The sequence below is a fragment of the Peromyscus eremicus genome, chromosome 12 (assembly GCF_949786415.1).
Source record: "Peromyscus eremicus chromosome 12, PerEre_H2_v1, whole genome shotgun sequence".
In the NCBI taxonomy this organism is placed as follows: Eukaryota; Metazoa; Chordata; class Mammalia; order Rodentia; family Cricetidae; genus Peromyscus; species Peromyscus eremicus.
Window position 1 is genome coordinate 79045534 of NC_081428.1, and position 17950 is coordinate 79063483.

Genomic DNA, 17950 nt, shown 5'->3' on the forward strand with positions numbered 1-17950 from the left:
AGACTGGAAGCCTCTGTGTCCTCATCCAGAATGAATCTCAGCTGAACTGCTGCTAGAAGCCTAAAAGCTTAACCAGGCCAAATGCTTCTAGTTCCTGGTCTTCACGCCTTATATACCTTTCTGCTATCAGCCATCATTCCCTGGGATTAAAGGCGTGTGTCACCATGCCTGGCTGTTTCCAATGTGGCCTTGAACTCACAGAGATCCTGAGGGATTTCTGCTTCTGGAATGCTAGGATTAAAGGCGTGTGCCACCACTGCCTATCCTCTATGTTTAATATTGTGGCTGTCCTGTTCTCTGACCCCAGATAAGTTTATTAGCGTGCACAATATTTTGGAAAACACAACATCACCACAAATGCCAGTTTCAAAAATTTGAACTTTAGCTAAGATAGGAATAGCTTTTCCAAACATCCTCATTTACTTGAATTTTCATGAAGCTAAATCTGAATTATTTTGGCCTTCAGTCAAACTAGACAGCTGCTGTTTGCCACAGTATATGAGTACCACTCTGGCCCTTTTGTGGGGTATGTCTGGTACTGTAAAAGTTAAAGCAGAGGAAGCAATATTTCAGGTCAGATCCTGATTAAGTCTTCTGAATTTGTGTCTGAAGTCAATGGTGTTTTCAGCATTATGGACTTACCCTCAGCCTCTGAGAGGAAACACACAGCAATAGACCGTGCTCTTGAAGTCGTTTGGTTTACGCTGACCAACGAATTGAATGGAGGTTTCCCATGCTTGGTCTTACAGTTTTTGTGTGATACCTTGTAACTCTGGGTATCATCAGAGATGACTCAGCTGTCATCCAACTGGTAGAACTACATATAAATATATAGACACACAAATACACAGTATAAGTTTAGGCAAGTAGAAGGAAATTTCATTGCCTGAGGCTTTAATCAAACGACATTGTTTGCCCTTCATTCTTTCCTCTGCATCTGTACTGACTGCCCTCCTCCCACAGAGACACCCCTCACCATTTCCCCACTTTACCCTTCATATCAGCTGTATCTTTCTAGACCCCTGTCTAGCCCCTGCCCCTTGGTCCCTTTTTACTCACATGCTGCAGTTAATCCATGTTACATATTCATATCTGAAGAGTTTGAGCTTGGAACCACAGATGTGAGAGAACATGTGCTGTCTGTCTTTCTGTGTCTGTTACCTCACACAATATATTTTTCCATTTCCATCCATGTATCTGCAAAGTTCATGACTTCATTTTCCTTTACAGCTGAATAGCGTTCCCTTGTGTATAGGTACCACAATTTTATTATCCATTCATCTGCTGAAGGACGTTCCGGTTGCTCTGTCCCAGGTGTTGTGAATAGAGCAGCAATGAACACAACTCAGCAAGTGTCTGTGAAGTCAGTTCCGAAGTCTTTTTGGTGTATTCCGGGGAGCTGTGCAGCTGGGCCTCACTTACCTGAGAGGATTCTCCAGACTGATTACCAGAGTGGCTTCTTAAGTTTGCATTCCTGCCAACAGCGAATGAGTTTTTCTGATCCCCCACGCTTTTGCAAGCATGTGATGCCTGCTGGTTTGTTGACCTTAGCCATTCTGAGTGGGGTGAGATGAAATCTCAAACTCGTTTTGATTTGCACTTCCCAAAATGGAAAGGATGATGAAGAGTTTTTGAGGTATTTCCTAGTCAAAACTATCTTATTTGAGTCTTCCTTGATGATTATATCACAGTGACTTTGGTAAACATATAAGAAAATGTACATATAAAATCAATATATACATATATGCATGTATATACAAACATACATATTTCTCAGCATGTCCAACTGAAAAAAAGAAGCAAAATGAAAACAATGATTTAGTTGTATTTAGAGAACTGAGCCTATGAATTTAATTTCATAGTACTCTTCACATTTCTCATAAAGTTTATCCTGTTGGCCTCTGACTATCCTGTTGATCTCTGTTCTGTTAGTGTTTGACCTGTCACAGGAGAGGCCTGTTTTCTGAGATGGAGATTTTAAATGGGAAAGTCACAGCTTCGGAAATCAAGAATCAAACCCTCATGTTCCATGGGCCAGTGGAACTCAGAAGAGACAGCATCAGTAAGAAGTGTCACCTCTACCTGTACAGAGATTTCTTGGTTGTGACAAATAGTCAGTACGTATTTACTTCAGACTCCTGATTATTAAAGGCAGCAATGTGTCACCCTGACTGTGGAAAAACTCAAGGGGATTTCCCCCTTACGTTTTTACAAATGTTTTGATTCTTTTATTATTTAACAACCTGTGGAGCTCCTATTTTGTCCAGTGCCCTGGTAGAAAATAAAATCGAGAATCTATAGTAACAGCCATACTTGATTGCACGTATTAGTAATTCAAACATTTTGGAGTGTGATTGACATAGCCTACCAGATCTGGTTATTAAGGGGGGAAGAAACATAGGACAACCTGGGAGCATATGTCTGATAATAAAAACCTGGTTTTGTACATTATTCACACTTCCAAGGTAGCTTGTAGAGTTAAAAATCCCATAACAAGTTCATGGAATTTGTCTGCACACTCCAATTGTAAAAGAACAATCCCAGAGCAAAGGCTGATGGCCTTGGAAAGAGAGAGCCAAGCCTGAATGGAAGAGAGAACTACTTCCCAGAGTTGTACTACCACAGGGACCCTGTAGATGTAGATGAAGAGTTTGAGATTCTCAGCAGTTCCTCGATCCAAACCCTGTCTCTATTGCTTTGGCCATTCTGACTCTTCCTCACCAAAAAAGTGGGGATAATACAGATTAGCTGGTGTTGTTAAATATTAAATTGAACAAAGGTCATAAAATTTTTTAGGTTTCCTAGAAAATGGCACATACCTGTTCATCACTTGAGAGCAAAATTAATGACCTGTGCTTTAAAAATAACTGCTGGGGGTTTTAAGGAAGCATGAAACCAGAGTACTTGATTGAAATAAGGTCAAATTACTGAAATGGATGTTCCCTCTCTATATATAAGAATGACTATTTAAAACAGTATGCTTCAAATCCATAGTCTAGTCTATACTCAAAGCAGATATGGAAAAGGTACTGTCAGAGTCTTCCAGAGGCCGGCTGCCTTCAGTGCAGGCTCTACCGAGTTCTAGCTGTCCACTTGCTGGGCTGGGCCTGTACCGAGTTCTAGCTGTCCACTTGCTGGGCTGGGCCTGTACCGAGAGGGACAAAAGGGTCCAGCTTTGCTCTAATCAGGAGCACAGGTCCCTTGTTGAAAAAACAAACTAATGAAGACCTTGTTTAACTCTTTTTTTAGGTATAACCTAGCCTTTAAGATAAAATACATCATCCCTCTGACTTCCCTGTGGATGGGAGAGTGTGTGGCCACAGACTTTGTGGGCTCCAGTCAGGCCAGGAAATCCATTCACCTAGGCTGGCCCATAGAGAACTTCATAGCCACCTTCCGGTAAGAACCAGAACCTGTTCCTTGGTTGGCATTGGCTGTCTGTGGAAGGACACCATAGGATTCATATTATTCCGTACACATAGACAATTTAAATGTAAAAACTGTTGCCCAGATCTTAAAAACAATATTCTGTTTTAACCTGATTGTATGAAAACTGTCTCGTTATAACCTGCCATATTGGCACCTGCTGGCCTAGTATTTTCCAAGAGACATTTCAACATGTTTCCATGCTGGATGAATCTAGGTGGGAATCACTAGGGACATCCTAAGATAGAGATCATTGGGTTTTTAGTGGATGCCAGTTTCCTGGTAGCAGGACTGAAAGAGTGCTCAGCTTCTAGAGGAGGAAGTGGAGGAGGAGGGCTGGGGCTGCTTTTCCAGCATCTTCGATGGAGGACCAGGTGTCATCCTACTACGTAAATATGTTGTTTGTTTTTATTCTTCAGTAACATTAAGTAGGCCAGTTAGCATCAAAATTCCTTTGCTGCTGCAAAATGAACAGGGTCTCACTGTAGAAAATTATAATCATAAGTGTCAAGAACCTCGAGTGTCTGTATATCAAGTTTACAGTTTTGATGACTATAGAGGAGAGGTGAGGACTGGTGCATTGGACACTCAGAGTCAGAGGTAACTTGTGAGGAGCAGCCTAGGTTCCCACGCTCAGGCCGGCATGTAGATAAGCATTGTCTTGGTGTCCTAGAGAGCTCTCAACTAAGGACTCCCAGGGATCCTGTGGCCACACCTGCTGCTCTGGACCGCCACACAGCAGCACTTCCACTAGTTACCACATGAAGAGTTCACCCATGGCTCCTCACTCTTCCTCCTCACCTCACTCCTCCCCCAAACATCCAGCCTCATCCCAGAGCTCCGTCAGCTACCACACACGCCTTCAGGCTTGGCAGCCTTACTAAATGCAGCCTCTGCTGTTGACTTAAGGAACCATTTACAGAGTGTTTTAGAAAGAAACCCATGTTTGGGTCGTTCTCTCAATCTTTTTTATTCCTGATTTCTCTGCTTATTACACTTTTATGGTAATAGTTTCCTCGAATTTGCACTTGACATAAAGCAGTTTAAGTGGAGACGGTGAAGTGTTTGATGACAGATTTCCAGGGGTCCTTCCAGTGTTCAGAGACTGAACTGTAGACCTTTCCTTTATGTGTTAGGTAGGCTGTAAAGACCAGTTTAAAAACTGGGAATCAGCATCTGTAATAGTGTATGTCACGCAGTGCGCGTCATTCTTACCATTATATAACTTGATGTGAGGATTTAGAAATGGTGTATGCATACATTGAGGGTGATATGGACTGACCCTTCTGATGAACACAGCCCCAGAATAATACAGATGGGGAGAGCAGTTGGGGTGCAATTAGTAGTAAAAGCAAGAAATGTGCTCTGCCTCGGGAAAAAGGAAAACTGAATGGTTCTCTGGGAAGTTCAACAGCTATTCCACATAACTCAGCAGCTCCAATCCTAGGTGTAGACTCATTGACTATGACAACACACAACTCCATAAAAGTTCATGCACAGCCGGGCGGTGGTGGCGCACGCCTTTAATCCCAGCACTCGGGAGGCAGAGCCAGGCGGATCTCTGTGAGTTCGAGGAAGCTACACAGAGAAACCCTGTCTTGAAAAACCAAAAAAAAAAAAAAAAAAAAAAAAAAAAAAAAAAAAAAAAAAAAAAGTTCATGCACAAATATTTTAGTAGCATAGTTCATAACTACCAATAGTGTAAGAAACTAACTATTCAGGCATTACATGGATAAAAGAAATGAAATACTCTCAGTCGAAGTGTTCAATTTAATATATCCCTAGTATGATATAACCTCCTCAATCAGCAAGAGCACACAAGGCTCACTCACCCTTTTATCTGTTGTGAAAATGAAGCTCAGAGCACTTGCCTTACCTGGCATAGGTCAGCTAGCTTGGATTCCACAGCTACAGTCAGCCAGCTTTCACACTGCTGTCCACTCCCTGTCACTAACAGGTCACCCGGCAAAGGGCAGGTCTATCAGATGCCCAGGTGTGAGGAAGACACTTACACTGGTAACCACAGATCACAGGCTTCTAATATGTTGGTCACGAAAGATACTCCTCAAATCCAATCATAAATGTTTTATATGGTTTAATTTTATATTGCAGATCTTTGGACCAAAAAAGAGAATGGTGTTGTTTCCTTCAAAGGTATTTCATTGTTGTGCTTTTTTTTTTTTTAACTCTTTAAACAGTGGTGAATGAATAAGAGTCCACCCCGGTCTGTCCCCCTTGTTCTGACTAGAGCTGGTTAGCCTGACTTTGACTAAACTCTTCCTGCTTAGATGGACCCTGGCTACTGCTGTAATTTCTCACTTCTCAGTGTTTGAGGACGTAGTGGCTGCTAGTCTCACAGTTTCCTTTTCTCCCACCTTTATGTCGGAGCAAAGATTATTCTAGAAGATAATGGTACTGTCAAGACAGGTCACTCAAACCAACTGCTACCTCCTGCTCATTGACTATATGGAGCCGTCCTCACTAACCAAGCAGGAACGTTTGAGAACTAGCTCTGCTGCTTACATGACTCAACTGAAGACAACTCTGTTTTCTAGAACTTACCCTGTTTTCCCAAACCATTTTCTTTTCATTTGATCTGCCATAGAAAATTTTCTGAGTCTATTCACTTGCATTAAAAAATTTTAAACAAGGCTGGAGAGATGGCTCAGCAGTTAAGAACACTGACTGCTCTCTCAGAGGTCCTGAGTTCAATTCCCAGCAACCACATGGTGGCTCACAGCCACCTATAATGAGATCTGGTGCCCTCTTCTGGCCTGCAGGGACACATGCAGGCAGAACACTGTATACATAATAAATAAATCTTTAAATTTTTTAAAACATTGACAAACTTGATTAATGTGAAAATGAGCAAGTATAAGTTCATTTCATATTTTTTGTCTCCTTATCAAATTTGTCCAGATCCATTAATCAAACCAAGGAGAAGTACCACGGGATGAGTACCGCACTGGAGATATTCATAGAGGACAGCCCGAGCGGGAACACTGTATGTGCACATTAGACTAAGACGATATTGTACTGTAATGGCCGATGCAGCAAAGGGAAGGGGCAGGGAGGAGAAGTTGGTGGAAGAATGGGAAGAAACGGGACGAGAAGAGGGAGAATTAGAGAGATAAAATGACAGGACATTGAAAGTTTAGTCAGTGCTACCAGAAAAAAGTATTTTCTTGTCCACAAATGCGTCTTTGCCTGTATAAAACAAATACTAACTAACATGAAGCCAGAGTAAGCCGTGTGAGCTACAGTGTGCAGACAGCAAACACTCCGTGCCAAGTCCCTTGGAAGTTCCACAGGTGTTGGTCTAAAGTTCATGAGTTCCCACCTGTTTGGTTTGGTTGTCTCTGTAGCTTTCCCCATCGTGATCTAGATGCCCCTTGCTCATAGAATCCCTCTTCCCTCTCTTTGACTGGGCTCCTGGAGCTCGGCCTGGTGCTTGGCTGTGAATCTCTGCATCTGCTTCCATCAGTTACTAGATGAAGGCTCTTTGATGACAGTTAGGATATTCACTAGTCTGATTACGAGGATAAGCCAGTTCAGGCACCCTCTCCACTATTGCTAGTAGTCTAAGCTGGGGTCATCCTTGTGGATTCCTGGGAACTTCCCTAGCACCCCATTTTTCCCTATTCCCATGATGTCTTCATTTATCATGGTATCTCTTTCCTTGCTCTCCCACTCTGTTCCTGTTCCAGCTTGACCATCTTGTTCCCTCATGTTCTCATCCCCCATCCCCTACCCTCCATTGCCCACCCCTCATCTCCAGTTTACTCATAAAAATCTCATCTATTTTCCCTTCACAGAGCGATCCGTACATCCCTCTTAGGGTCCTCCTTGTTAGCTAACTTCTCTGGAGCTGTGGTTTATAGTCTGGTTACCCTTTGCTTTACATCTAGAATCCACTTATAAGTGAGTACATACCATGTTTGTCCTTCTGAGTCTGGTTTACCTCACTCAGGATGACATTTTCTAGCTCCCTCCATTTGCCTGCAAATTTCATGATGTCATTGTTTTTTTTTACTGCTGAGTAGTACTCCATTGTGTATATGTACCACATTTTCTTTATTCATTCTTCAATTGAGGGGCATCTAGGTTGTTTCCAGGTTCTTGCTATTACACATAATGCTGCTATGAACATAGTTGAGCATGTGTCCTTGTGGTATGATTGAAAATTCCTTGGGTATATGCCCAAGAGTGGTATAGCTGGGTCTTGAGGAAAATTGATTCCCAATTTTCTGAGAGACTGCCATACTGATTCCCAAAGTGGCTGTACAAGTTTGCACTCCCGCCAACAGTGGAGGAGTGTTCCCCTTGCTCCACATCCTTTCCAACATAAGCTGTCTTCAGTTTTTGATCTTAGCTATTCTGACAGGTATAAGATGGTATCTCAGAGTTGTTTTGATTTGCATTTCCCTAATGATTAAGGATGTTGAGCAATTCCTTAAATGTCTTTCAGCAATATGAGATTCTTCTGTTGAGAATTCTCTGTTTAGCTCTGTAGCCCATTTTTTAATTGGATTGTTCAGTGTTTGATGTCTAGTTTCTTGAATTCTTTATGTATTTTGGAGATCAGCCTTCTGTCAGATGTGGGGTTGGTGAAGATCTTTTCCTGTTCTGTAGGCTGTCACTTTGTCTTATTGACCATGTCCTTTGCCCTACAAAAGCTTCTCAGTTTCAGGAGGTCCCATTTATTAATTGCTGCTCTCAGTGTCTGTGCTACTGATGTTATATTTAGGAAGTGATCTCCAGTGCCAATGCATTCAAGAGTACTTCCTACTTTCTCTTCTATCAGGTCCATTGTAGCTGGATTCATGTTGAGGTCTTTGATCCACTTGGACTTCAGTTTTGTGCATGGTGACAGATATGGATCTATTTGCAATCTTCTACATGTTGATATCCAGTTATGTCAGCACCATTTGCTGAAGATGCTTTCTTTTTCCATTGTACAGTTTTGGCTTCTTTGTAAAAAATCAGGTGTTCATAGGTGTGCAGCTTAATGTTAGAGTCTTTAATTCAATTCCATTGGTCCACATGTCGGTTTTTATGCCAATGCCAAGCTGTTTTTATTACTGTAGCTCTATATCCTGCCACATTACTGAAGGTGTTTATCAGCTGTAGGAGTTCTCTGGTAGAATTTTTGGGGTCACTTATGTATACTATCATATCATCTGTAAGTAGTGAAAGTTTGACTTCTTCCTTTCCAATTTGTATCCCCTTGATCTCCTTTTGTTGTCTTATTGCTCTAGCTAGGACTTTGAGTACTATGTTGAATAAGTATGGGGAGAGTGAACAGCTTTGTCTTGTTCCTGATTTTAGTGGAATCATTTTGAGTTTCTTTCCATTTAATTTGATGTTGGCCGTTGGCTTGCTGTAAATTGCCTTTATTATGTTTAAGTATGTTCCTTGTATTCCTGATTTCTCCAAGATCTTTATCATGAAGGGGTGTTGGATTTTGTCAAAGGCTTTTCCAGCATCTAATGAGATGATCATGTGGGTTTCTTTTTCTTTCAGTTTGTTTATATGTATGTTACACTGACAGTTTTTTTTGTATATTGAGCCATCCTTGCATCTCTTGGATGAAGTCAACTTGGTCATGGTGGATAATTTTTTTGATGTATTCTTGGATTCAGTTTGCCAATATTTTATTGAGTATTTTTTCATCAATGTACGTGAGGGGGATTGCTCAGTAATTCTCTTTTTTTGTTGCATCTTTGTGGGGTTTGGCTTTCAGGGTAACTGTAGCCTCATAAAAAAGGTTTGGTAATGTTCCTTATGTTTCTATTGTGTGGAACAATTTGAAGAGTATTGGTATTAGCTCTTCTTTGAAATTCTGGTAGAAGTCTGCACTGAAACCATCTGGTCCTGGGCTTTTTTTCTTTTCTCTTTTTTGGTTGGGAGACTTTTAATGACTGTTTCTATTTCCTTAGGAGTTATAGGTCTATTTAAGTTGTTTATCTGGTCTTGATTTAATTTTGGTATGTGGTACCTATCCAGAAAATTGTCCACTTCTTTTAGGTTTTTCTAATTTTGTGGAGTACAGGTTTTTGAAGTATGGCCTGATGATTCTCCAGATTTCCTGATCGTCTGTTATGTCTCCCTTTTCATTTCTGATTTTGTTAATTTGGATGTTCTCTCTCTCCCTTTTGGTTAGTTTGGATAAGAGCTTGTCTATCTTGTTTATTTTCTCAAAGAACCAACTCTTGGTTTCGTTGATTTTTTTATATTGTTTTCTTTGTTTCTATTTTATTGATTTCAGCCCCCAATTTGACTATTTCCTTGCTGGAGTTATTCCACTTTTTTTTTTTGCTTTGTGACTGAGTATGTGGTCGATTTTAGAGAAGGTTCCATGGGGTACTGATAAGAAGGTATATTCTTTTGTGTTAGAGTGGAATGTTCTGTAGATACTTGTTAAGTCCATTTGAGTCATATTAGATCCCCTACTTCTCTGTTAAGTTTCAGTCTGGCAGATCTATCCAGTGGTGAGAGTGAGGTGTTGAAATCTCCCACTATTAATGTGTGGTGTTGGATGTGTAATTTAAGCTTTAGTAATGTTTCTTTTACAAATGTGGGTGCCCTTGTATTTGGGGCATAAAGGTTCAAAACTGAGACTTCATTTTCGTGGATTTTTCCTGTGATGAATATGTAATGTCCTTCCCAATCTCTTTTGATTGATTTTAGTTTGAAGTCTATTTTGTTAGGTATTAGGATAGCTACACAAGCTTGCTTCTTAAGTCCATTTGATTGGAAAGTCTTTTCCCAGTCTTTTACTCTGAGGTGATGTCTGTCTTTGAAGTTGAGATGTGTTTCTTGTATGCATCAGAGGATGGATCCTGTTTTTGTATCCATTCTGTTAGCCTGTGTCTTTTTATAGGCAAATTGAGTCCATTGATATTGATGGATATTAATGACCAGTGATTGTTCATTCCTGTTATTTTTTTGGTGGTAGTGTGTGTGTACTCTTCTTTGGGGTTTACTGCTGTGGTGTTATATATTGCCTGTGTTTTCGAGAGTGTATCTAACTTCCTTAGGTTGGAGTTTTCCTTCTAGGGCTTTCTGTAGGGCTGGATTTGTGGATAGGTATTGTTTAAATCTGGTTTTGTCCTGGAATGTCTTGTTTACTCCATCTATGGTGATTGAAAATGTTGCTGGGTCTATTAGTCTAGGCTGGCATCCATGATCTCTTAGTGTCGGTATTACATCTGTCCAGGACCTTCTGGCTTTCAGAGTCTCCACTGAGAAGTTAGGTGTTAATTCTGATGAGTCTGCCTTTACAAGTCACTTGGTCTTTTTCCTTTTCTGCTCTTAATATTCTTTCTTTATTCTGTATGTTTAGTGATTTAATTATTATGTGAAAAATATTGTGGGAGTTTGATTTGGGTTGTATTTAGTCTTTGAGTAGTTTTGGGTACAATGGTCATTTTCATAATAATCATTTTACGAATACATGAGCATGTGAAGTCTTTCCATTTTCTATGTCTTCCTCAATCCCTTTCTTTCAGAGATTTATAGTTTTCTACTGGGGCCTTTAGTCTTCTTTGTTAGGTTTATCCCAAGATACTGGATTTGGGTTTGGTTTGTTCTTCTTTTTCCATATTCTTGAGTTGAATCATTAAATCATTTATTTCTGCTCTTTTTGATTTTTCATCTTAAGCAATTAGAGCTATAAATTTCCCTCTTAGAACTGCCTTCAGTGTATCCCAGATATTTTGTTGTGCTGTATTTTTACTTTCACTTAGTTCCAAGGATCGTGTGTATTTATTTCCTGATTTCTTTTTAGACCTATTCATCATTCAGTCATGAGTATTTTTTTTTTTTTTTGGTTTTTCAAGACAGGGTTTCTCTGTGTAGCTTTGCGCCTTTCCTGGAACTCACTTGGTAGCCCAGGCCAGCCTCAAACTCACAGAGATCCGCCTGGCTCTGCCTCCGGAGTGCTGGGATTAAAGGCGTGCACCACCACCGCCCAGCTATGAGTATTTTAATCTCTATGAGCTTTTGTACTTATTAGGGCTTTGTTTGCTATTTATTTAAAATCTGTGTTCATTATGGTCAGATAAGATACACTGAGTTATTTACTTTTTCAGACATTCTGAGTATTTGTTTTGTGCCCCTTCATGTGATCTGATTTGGAAACGCCTCTGTGGGCTGCTAACTAGAATGTATATTCTTTGGTGTTGGGTGGAATATTTTCTATCTTTTAAATGAAATTTAGTTACTCTTAAATAGTTTATCTTTAGGTGGACATAATTAAATACATACATAAAAGTACAGCTCATTACAAAGGATCCCATATATTCTACTATATTCACCTGTTAATATTTGTGTGTGTGTGTGTGTGTGTGTGTGTGTGTGTGTGTGATCTGTTATATACACCATGGCTCTTGAACATTTAGCAATCTCCTAAGCATAAGAATATCCTTTTAGCTGGGTGGTGGTGGCCCATGCCTTTAATCCCAGCACTTGGGAGGCAGAGCCAGGCAGATCTCTGTGAGTTCGAGGCCAGACTGGTCTATAGAGCAAGATCCAGGACAGGCACCAAAACTATACAGAGTAACCCTGTCTCAAAAAAAAAAAAAAAAAAAAAAAAGAATATCCTTTTATAGAACTAACTACTGCTTGGCTGTGAACTTTTAAAATTATAACATTGGGGTGTGTGTGTGTGTGTGTGTGTGTGTGTGTGTGTGTGTAGGTCACACGTTCACATGTCAGAGGACAACCAGATGTGGTTCTCTCTGCCACATGTTTCCCAGGAATTTAACCCAGTTCATCAGCTTCAGAAAAGCACTTTTGCCTGTTGCAGCTTCGTCCTCTCCCTGTTATATGTTAAATGCACCAAGTCCTTTGGGTGACACCCATTTATATATTAAATGCACCAAGTCTTTTGGGTGACACCCATTTATATATTTAAATGCACCAAGTCTTTTGGGTGACATCCATTTATATATTTAAATGCACCAAGTCTTTTGGGTGACATCCATTTATATATTAAATGCACCAAGTCTTTTGGGTGACACCCATTTATATATTAAATGCACCAAGTCTTTTGGGTGGCATTCATTTATATGTTAAATGCACCAAGTCTTTTGGGTGACATCTGTTATACTGAAACACTTCTTACTGGCCTCAGGCTATACAAAGGAAAGGAAAATCATAACAGATTCTCATGCATCTATATGCTTGTCTTTGTCATGATTTTCAGTAAGTTTGGTTTCATGGTATGGTAATAAGCGGGTAAATAACTACAAAATCAAGGGATTTCACATTGATAATTGACCATGCTTTTCTGTGTTTTCTACAGCCTTTCACCGTAACAGCAACACATTTGGACACAGTAAATGACATTGTCAAAAAGTTACAACCAGTGCTGGGAATACCTGTAAGTGACTCCAAAGTTTTTACTTAAAAATCTTTTCTTTTTATACTCCATACATATTTAATGTCTGTATAAACATCACTGTCAGATACCTGCTTATTCTTTGTGTCAATTTCCCATTCTTTCATCTCTACTTGAAGAAGCACAGACAGCTAACATGTTACACTAGCCCATGTATAGACACTGCTCTTGTATTTCTTTTTTTTTAATTTATTTATTGTGTATACAGTCTTCTGCCTGGGCATATGTTTGGATAACAGAAGAGGGCACCAGATTTCATTACAGATGGTTGTTGAGCCACCATGTGGGTGCTGGGAATTGAACTCAGGACCTCTGGAAGAGCAGCCAGTGTTCTTAACCTCTGAGCCATCTCTCCAGCTGCTCTTGTATTTCATGTCAAATTCTATGTGAATGAAAATCCTTAGCATGCTGGGAGTGGTGGTGCATGTCTGTAATACCAGTTCTTGAGAGGCAGAGGCAGGTGGATTTCTGTGAGTTTGAGACCAGCCTGGTCCACATAGTTCCAGGATAGTGAGGACTAGACAGAGAAACTCTGTTTTGAAAAAAAAAAAGAAAAGAAAATTCATAGCACAATGAAACCCATCTGTATGGTCAAGTGCAAGCAACTTGAATTTTGATGTGTACATTGTGTGTGAACATATTTATATACATATAATGATTATATATATGTTTATATACCCGATGAACATTGTATAACATTGTTAATATCAATTTCCTGATGTATTTTTGGCTCATTTTTTTCTGTATTTTCTTTGCTATTTCCTCCTTTTTCATACTAATTTATTCCTTGAGGATTCAGATACAATAATTGCTTAACGAAAGGTTTGATATGCAATGTGAATTAGAACATGTGACTAGAGCCATATGCCCAGCATCTGGTCTTCAAAATCCAACAACTGATGCTGGAATTGACTGGTAAAGAGGGTGATAATGTTTGACAGAAACCAAGGATGTAGACCACTTAATTATTCATTCAAACTCGCTCATTTTAAGTGTGTGTGTGTGTGTGTGTGTGTGTGTGTATGTGTGCGTGCGCGCGCAGGTGTGTGTGATCTGTAGGTGGAAATGCATGCAAAGGTCAATTTTGTGGATTTATTTTCCAGGTTCGGGGGCAAGAACCTTTACTTGCTGAGCCATATCTCCCGACTCACTTATGCCATTTGCTGGTACACGTGGTTTGTCATGGTTTCTAGGCTGTGAGGGGACTGCTGTACATGGTTGGCAGTGTGGGTAGCAGACATGGGTGTGTCTGTGAATTCCAAGCAGAAAAGAGGCAGGGCCACAGAACTGAGTAATTTTATGAAAGAGAGTATCATTCGGCACAATGAAAACCCCTTGTGCAGTACTATTCCTAGTATGAAATTTTCACTGTGAAAATTCCTTTTCATAACTTCAAATTTTGTCAGAGTGATAGGATTAAATGCCCTAGAAGCTTCAGAACCATCAGTATATGGCATAATTGATCACTTCTATATATGAGTATAATGAAATAGGCTATTTTTAAGCATATAGATTTTATATTTTATAGCAGACATCTTTACATTCATATTCATCATGCATGATACACGAGTCTTTGTAAGAATTGACTGTTGGGTGAGTCATATGATTCTCCTTGAGTACACTCACTGACAGTAAAATGAACTTCATCATGGTCACATTTGTGAATTTTTTTAATGTAAATGGCTCAGACTCACAAGAAAAAGAAGAAGCACTATTTTAACGTAAAGAGAAATGATTATTCGGTCATATTTGCGTACATGATTTGTGGTATTCTAGTCTCATTTTCATTAGCCTGTTACAGGAGGGAATTTTAGATCTTACTTCCTTTCTGTGACCATTTTGGGGACATTAGTTTCTGTGTGTGTGTGTGTGTGTGTGTGTGTGTGTGTGTGTGTGTGTGTGTCTGTCTGTCTGTCTGTCTGTCTCTCTTTGTGTATGTGTGTGTGTCCGTGTGCACATGTGTGAGTTGTACCTGCTAGCTCCCCTAATTGGGTGCTCACTCTGCAAAGCCAAGCGATATTTTAATCAGGAATCAAAACTACTTAATGTATTAGAAAATAATAACACCTCTGAGGTGCATTCTTGCCTCTCCAATAGAGCTGTGATATAATTCAATAGTCTTTATAATTTACATCTGCTTGTTTCAAATGGATCCCAGCCTGTGGACAGTAAGTCTGTGGAACTTGTTTTCTGCATAGGGCCTATTTTCCAGGCCAGACCCCCGTCCCTTTCCTCTGCAAAATAGGGTCTCTGAAGGAAACCAGGTCCTGACTTTACACCCCAGTCTCCTCCAGGCCTCTCTGGCCTTTGTCTCCTTTGCTCAGACTTGCTGAAGTTCCAAGGCTCTCAGGGTTCGCTTGGCTCAGCCGTCATAGTCACGGTGGAAGTGTGGCTCTTGGGCAATAATTTGTCTAAAGCAGGGACATGTGACGGCAAAGCTCAGTGTCATCCAAATGGTATAGGGAAGCAAGTGACAGGGATCTTGGGATTTTTTTCTCTCTTAGAGACAGGGAATGAACTGATTTTTTAAAAATTCCAATCTCAGCCAGGCGGTGGTGGCGCACGCCTTTAATCCCAGCACTCGGGAGGCAGAGGCAGGTGGATCTTCGTGAGTTTGAGGCCAGCCTGGTCTACAGAGCAAGATCCAAGAAAGGCACAAAGCAACACAGAGAAACCCTGTCTCGAAAAAACAACAACAAAAAAATATTCCTAGTCTCACAAAACAGCGGCAAACATATCACTTTGTGACTTCTCAGATCTGTGTGCACCAAGAAGAAGAAAGCAGGACCTTTGTGTCCCTGCAGACTCACGGAGGGGACAGAGGCCTCTGAACTCACTAACCTTAAATCACAGTGGCAGCCACTTCTAGAGCAGGAACTCTGCTGACCACAGTATTTTGCAGCTTTAGAGACATGGAAGTGGAAAGGGAGTTTTCAGTTCAAGTGTCTCCTGAGAAAGGTTCTTTGTGACTCTTGTTCTCTTGTCTCCCAGAATGCTGAGGGAGATTACCAGCTCTGCTTCTCTTCTGGCCAAGAAGAAGCGCCATGCCCTCTCCTAGGTAAGTGTGAGGGATCCACAGAGTTCTAACCTGTAACCCTAACCTGTCAAAAGTTTTCATTGGTTGGTCTTCAGGTTAAATAAAGTAAAAATCCTATATGGTGTTCTTCCATCATCTAAGACACATTTATGGAGTCTTGTCTCTAGTCCAGGTATATGATAAAAAGGCATTTTTGGTAATTTCTTTTTGTAGTTGGTAATTGTTTTTTTTAAATATCTTTTTATTTAATTAAAATATAATTAAATCATCCCCGCCTCCTAATCCTCCCTCCTACCCTTCCAGGTGTCACTCCCCATCTCAAGTCAAGGGTCTCCTCTTAGCCTCTTTGTTACATATGCACACAAATGAACAAACATATAAATACAATCTACTTAGTCACTTCAGTGTTGCCTGCTTAAATACGATTCTAGGACAGGTCACTTGGTATTTGGTAACCAATCAGAGCTCTCATCCCTGGGGAAGGCTAATAACTCCTGAAAGTTGTTCATCGATTGTAGCTCTTCCCACAGTTGTGTGGTCTCGTGAGATTTCCCAGATTCACATTGGCATGTCAACTGTTGTATTTATATTTTTTAGGCAGTCATGTTGCTGAGATTTCATGGGTGTAATCTTATATATAGAAAACACAATTTCAGAGCAGCATTCCTAATTATCTGGCTCTTACAATCTTTCCCCCTCTTCTTCCATGATTTCCCATGAGCCTTAGAGCTCTGTTGTAGGTGTCCATTGGTGCTGGGGCCCCACAATCATTTGTTCTTTACATTTGACTGGTTGTAATGGTTCCTGCCGCTGCAGAAGGAACATCTATGATGATGAGTGAGATCTACACTTATCTGTAGATGCTTAGATAAATGTTTAGAATTCAGTTGGCATTATTTTAGTTAAAAAAAATGGCAGGGGCTGGAGAGATGGCTCAGAGGTTAAGAGCACTGACTGCTCTTCCAGAGGTCCTGAGTTCAATTCCCAGCAACCACATGGTGGCTCACAACCACCTGTAGTGAGATCTGGTGCCCTCTTCTGGCCTGCAGTCACATATGCTGTATACATAATAAATAAATAAATCTTTAAAAAAAATGGCAACAGTATGTTCTCCTGTAATATCCATGACCACATTACTATGAAGCTGGCTAAGTTTACAGTATCTGGCACACTTTCCCTCCTGTTTACCAGACCTTAACTCCAATTAGACAGCCATTGGGTACCACCAAGATATAAGTGCTACTACAGCAGCCTTACAGATATCCTGCCATGCTGGTCATTGGTGTGGTTCATAGGCCTTTGGCTGAGTGAACTGTTGAATGCATCCCAGTACTACAAAAAGTCTAAACCAGTGGATCTCAACCTTCCTAATGCAGCGACCTTTTAATACAGTTCCTCACGTTGTGGTGACCCTCAACCATAAATTTATTTTCATTGCTACTTCATAACTGTAACTTTGCTACTGCTATGAATCACAATGTAAAAATCTGTGTTTTCTGATGGTTTTATACAAGTGCTCTGAGGGTTATCAACCCCCAAAGGGGTCCCAACCCCTAGGTTGAGAACCACTGGTCTAAACAGAGGAGACTTTCAGGTCAGATGCATTTCAGATCCCCAGAGTCCCTTGTCCAAAGTGTAAGGTGGCTTCAGCAACAGGAACTTAACTTCAACTTCTGAGAGGAACTGTTTATTCAGAATTTTATATGAGTAATGGATTTATGTCATTTTCAGTCCCTCTCTCTGGCTCCTCAGACTTCTGCCATGTCCACTTCATTCCCCATCAGAAACTCTAACTTTTCTTCTTTAATTATTCTCGCTATATGTATAAGCATACAAACCTCTTTAAGCCTATTTAGTGTTGCTCACATGTGTGTCCAGTCCACTTGAGATGGGATGGCCTCTCAGGAGCTCATCCCTGAAGAACACCGAGTCTCTCTCCCTCTGCAAGCATTCATTGCCTACGGCTCTTCCTCTTAAGTGTGAGGCCTGGATATTCCCCCACACATTGGCCTGTCAGGTGGTCTTTTCATTCTTTCAAGTCCCATTTCGGTGATCAAGTTGTTGAGATCTTGTGGGTTCAGCTC

General features: G+C 40.5%; 1 protein-coding gene across 1 annotated transcript in view; it reads left to right on the plus strand.

Moving 5' to 3' along the window:
* Positions 1-17950, plus strand: part of LOC131922225 (rho GTPase-activating protein 20-like) — a 36353-nt gene that overhangs the window by 2163 nt on the left and 16240 nt on the right. Inside the window, exons 2-7 of the mRNA XM_059276994.1 lie at positions 1933-2117; positions 3250-3399; positions 5539-5580; positions 6346-6430; positions 12734-12811; positions 15821-15887. Of these exons, the coding sequence (XP_059132977.1) occupies positions 1969-2117; positions 3250-3399; positions 5539-5580; positions 6346-6430; positions 12734-12811; positions 15821-15887 (571 nt within the window). The 5' untranslated portion in view covers positions 1933-1968. The remainder of the gene's footprint in view (positions 1-1932; positions 2118-3249; positions 3400-5538; positions 5581-6345; positions 6431-12733; positions 12812-15820; positions 15888-17950) is intronic.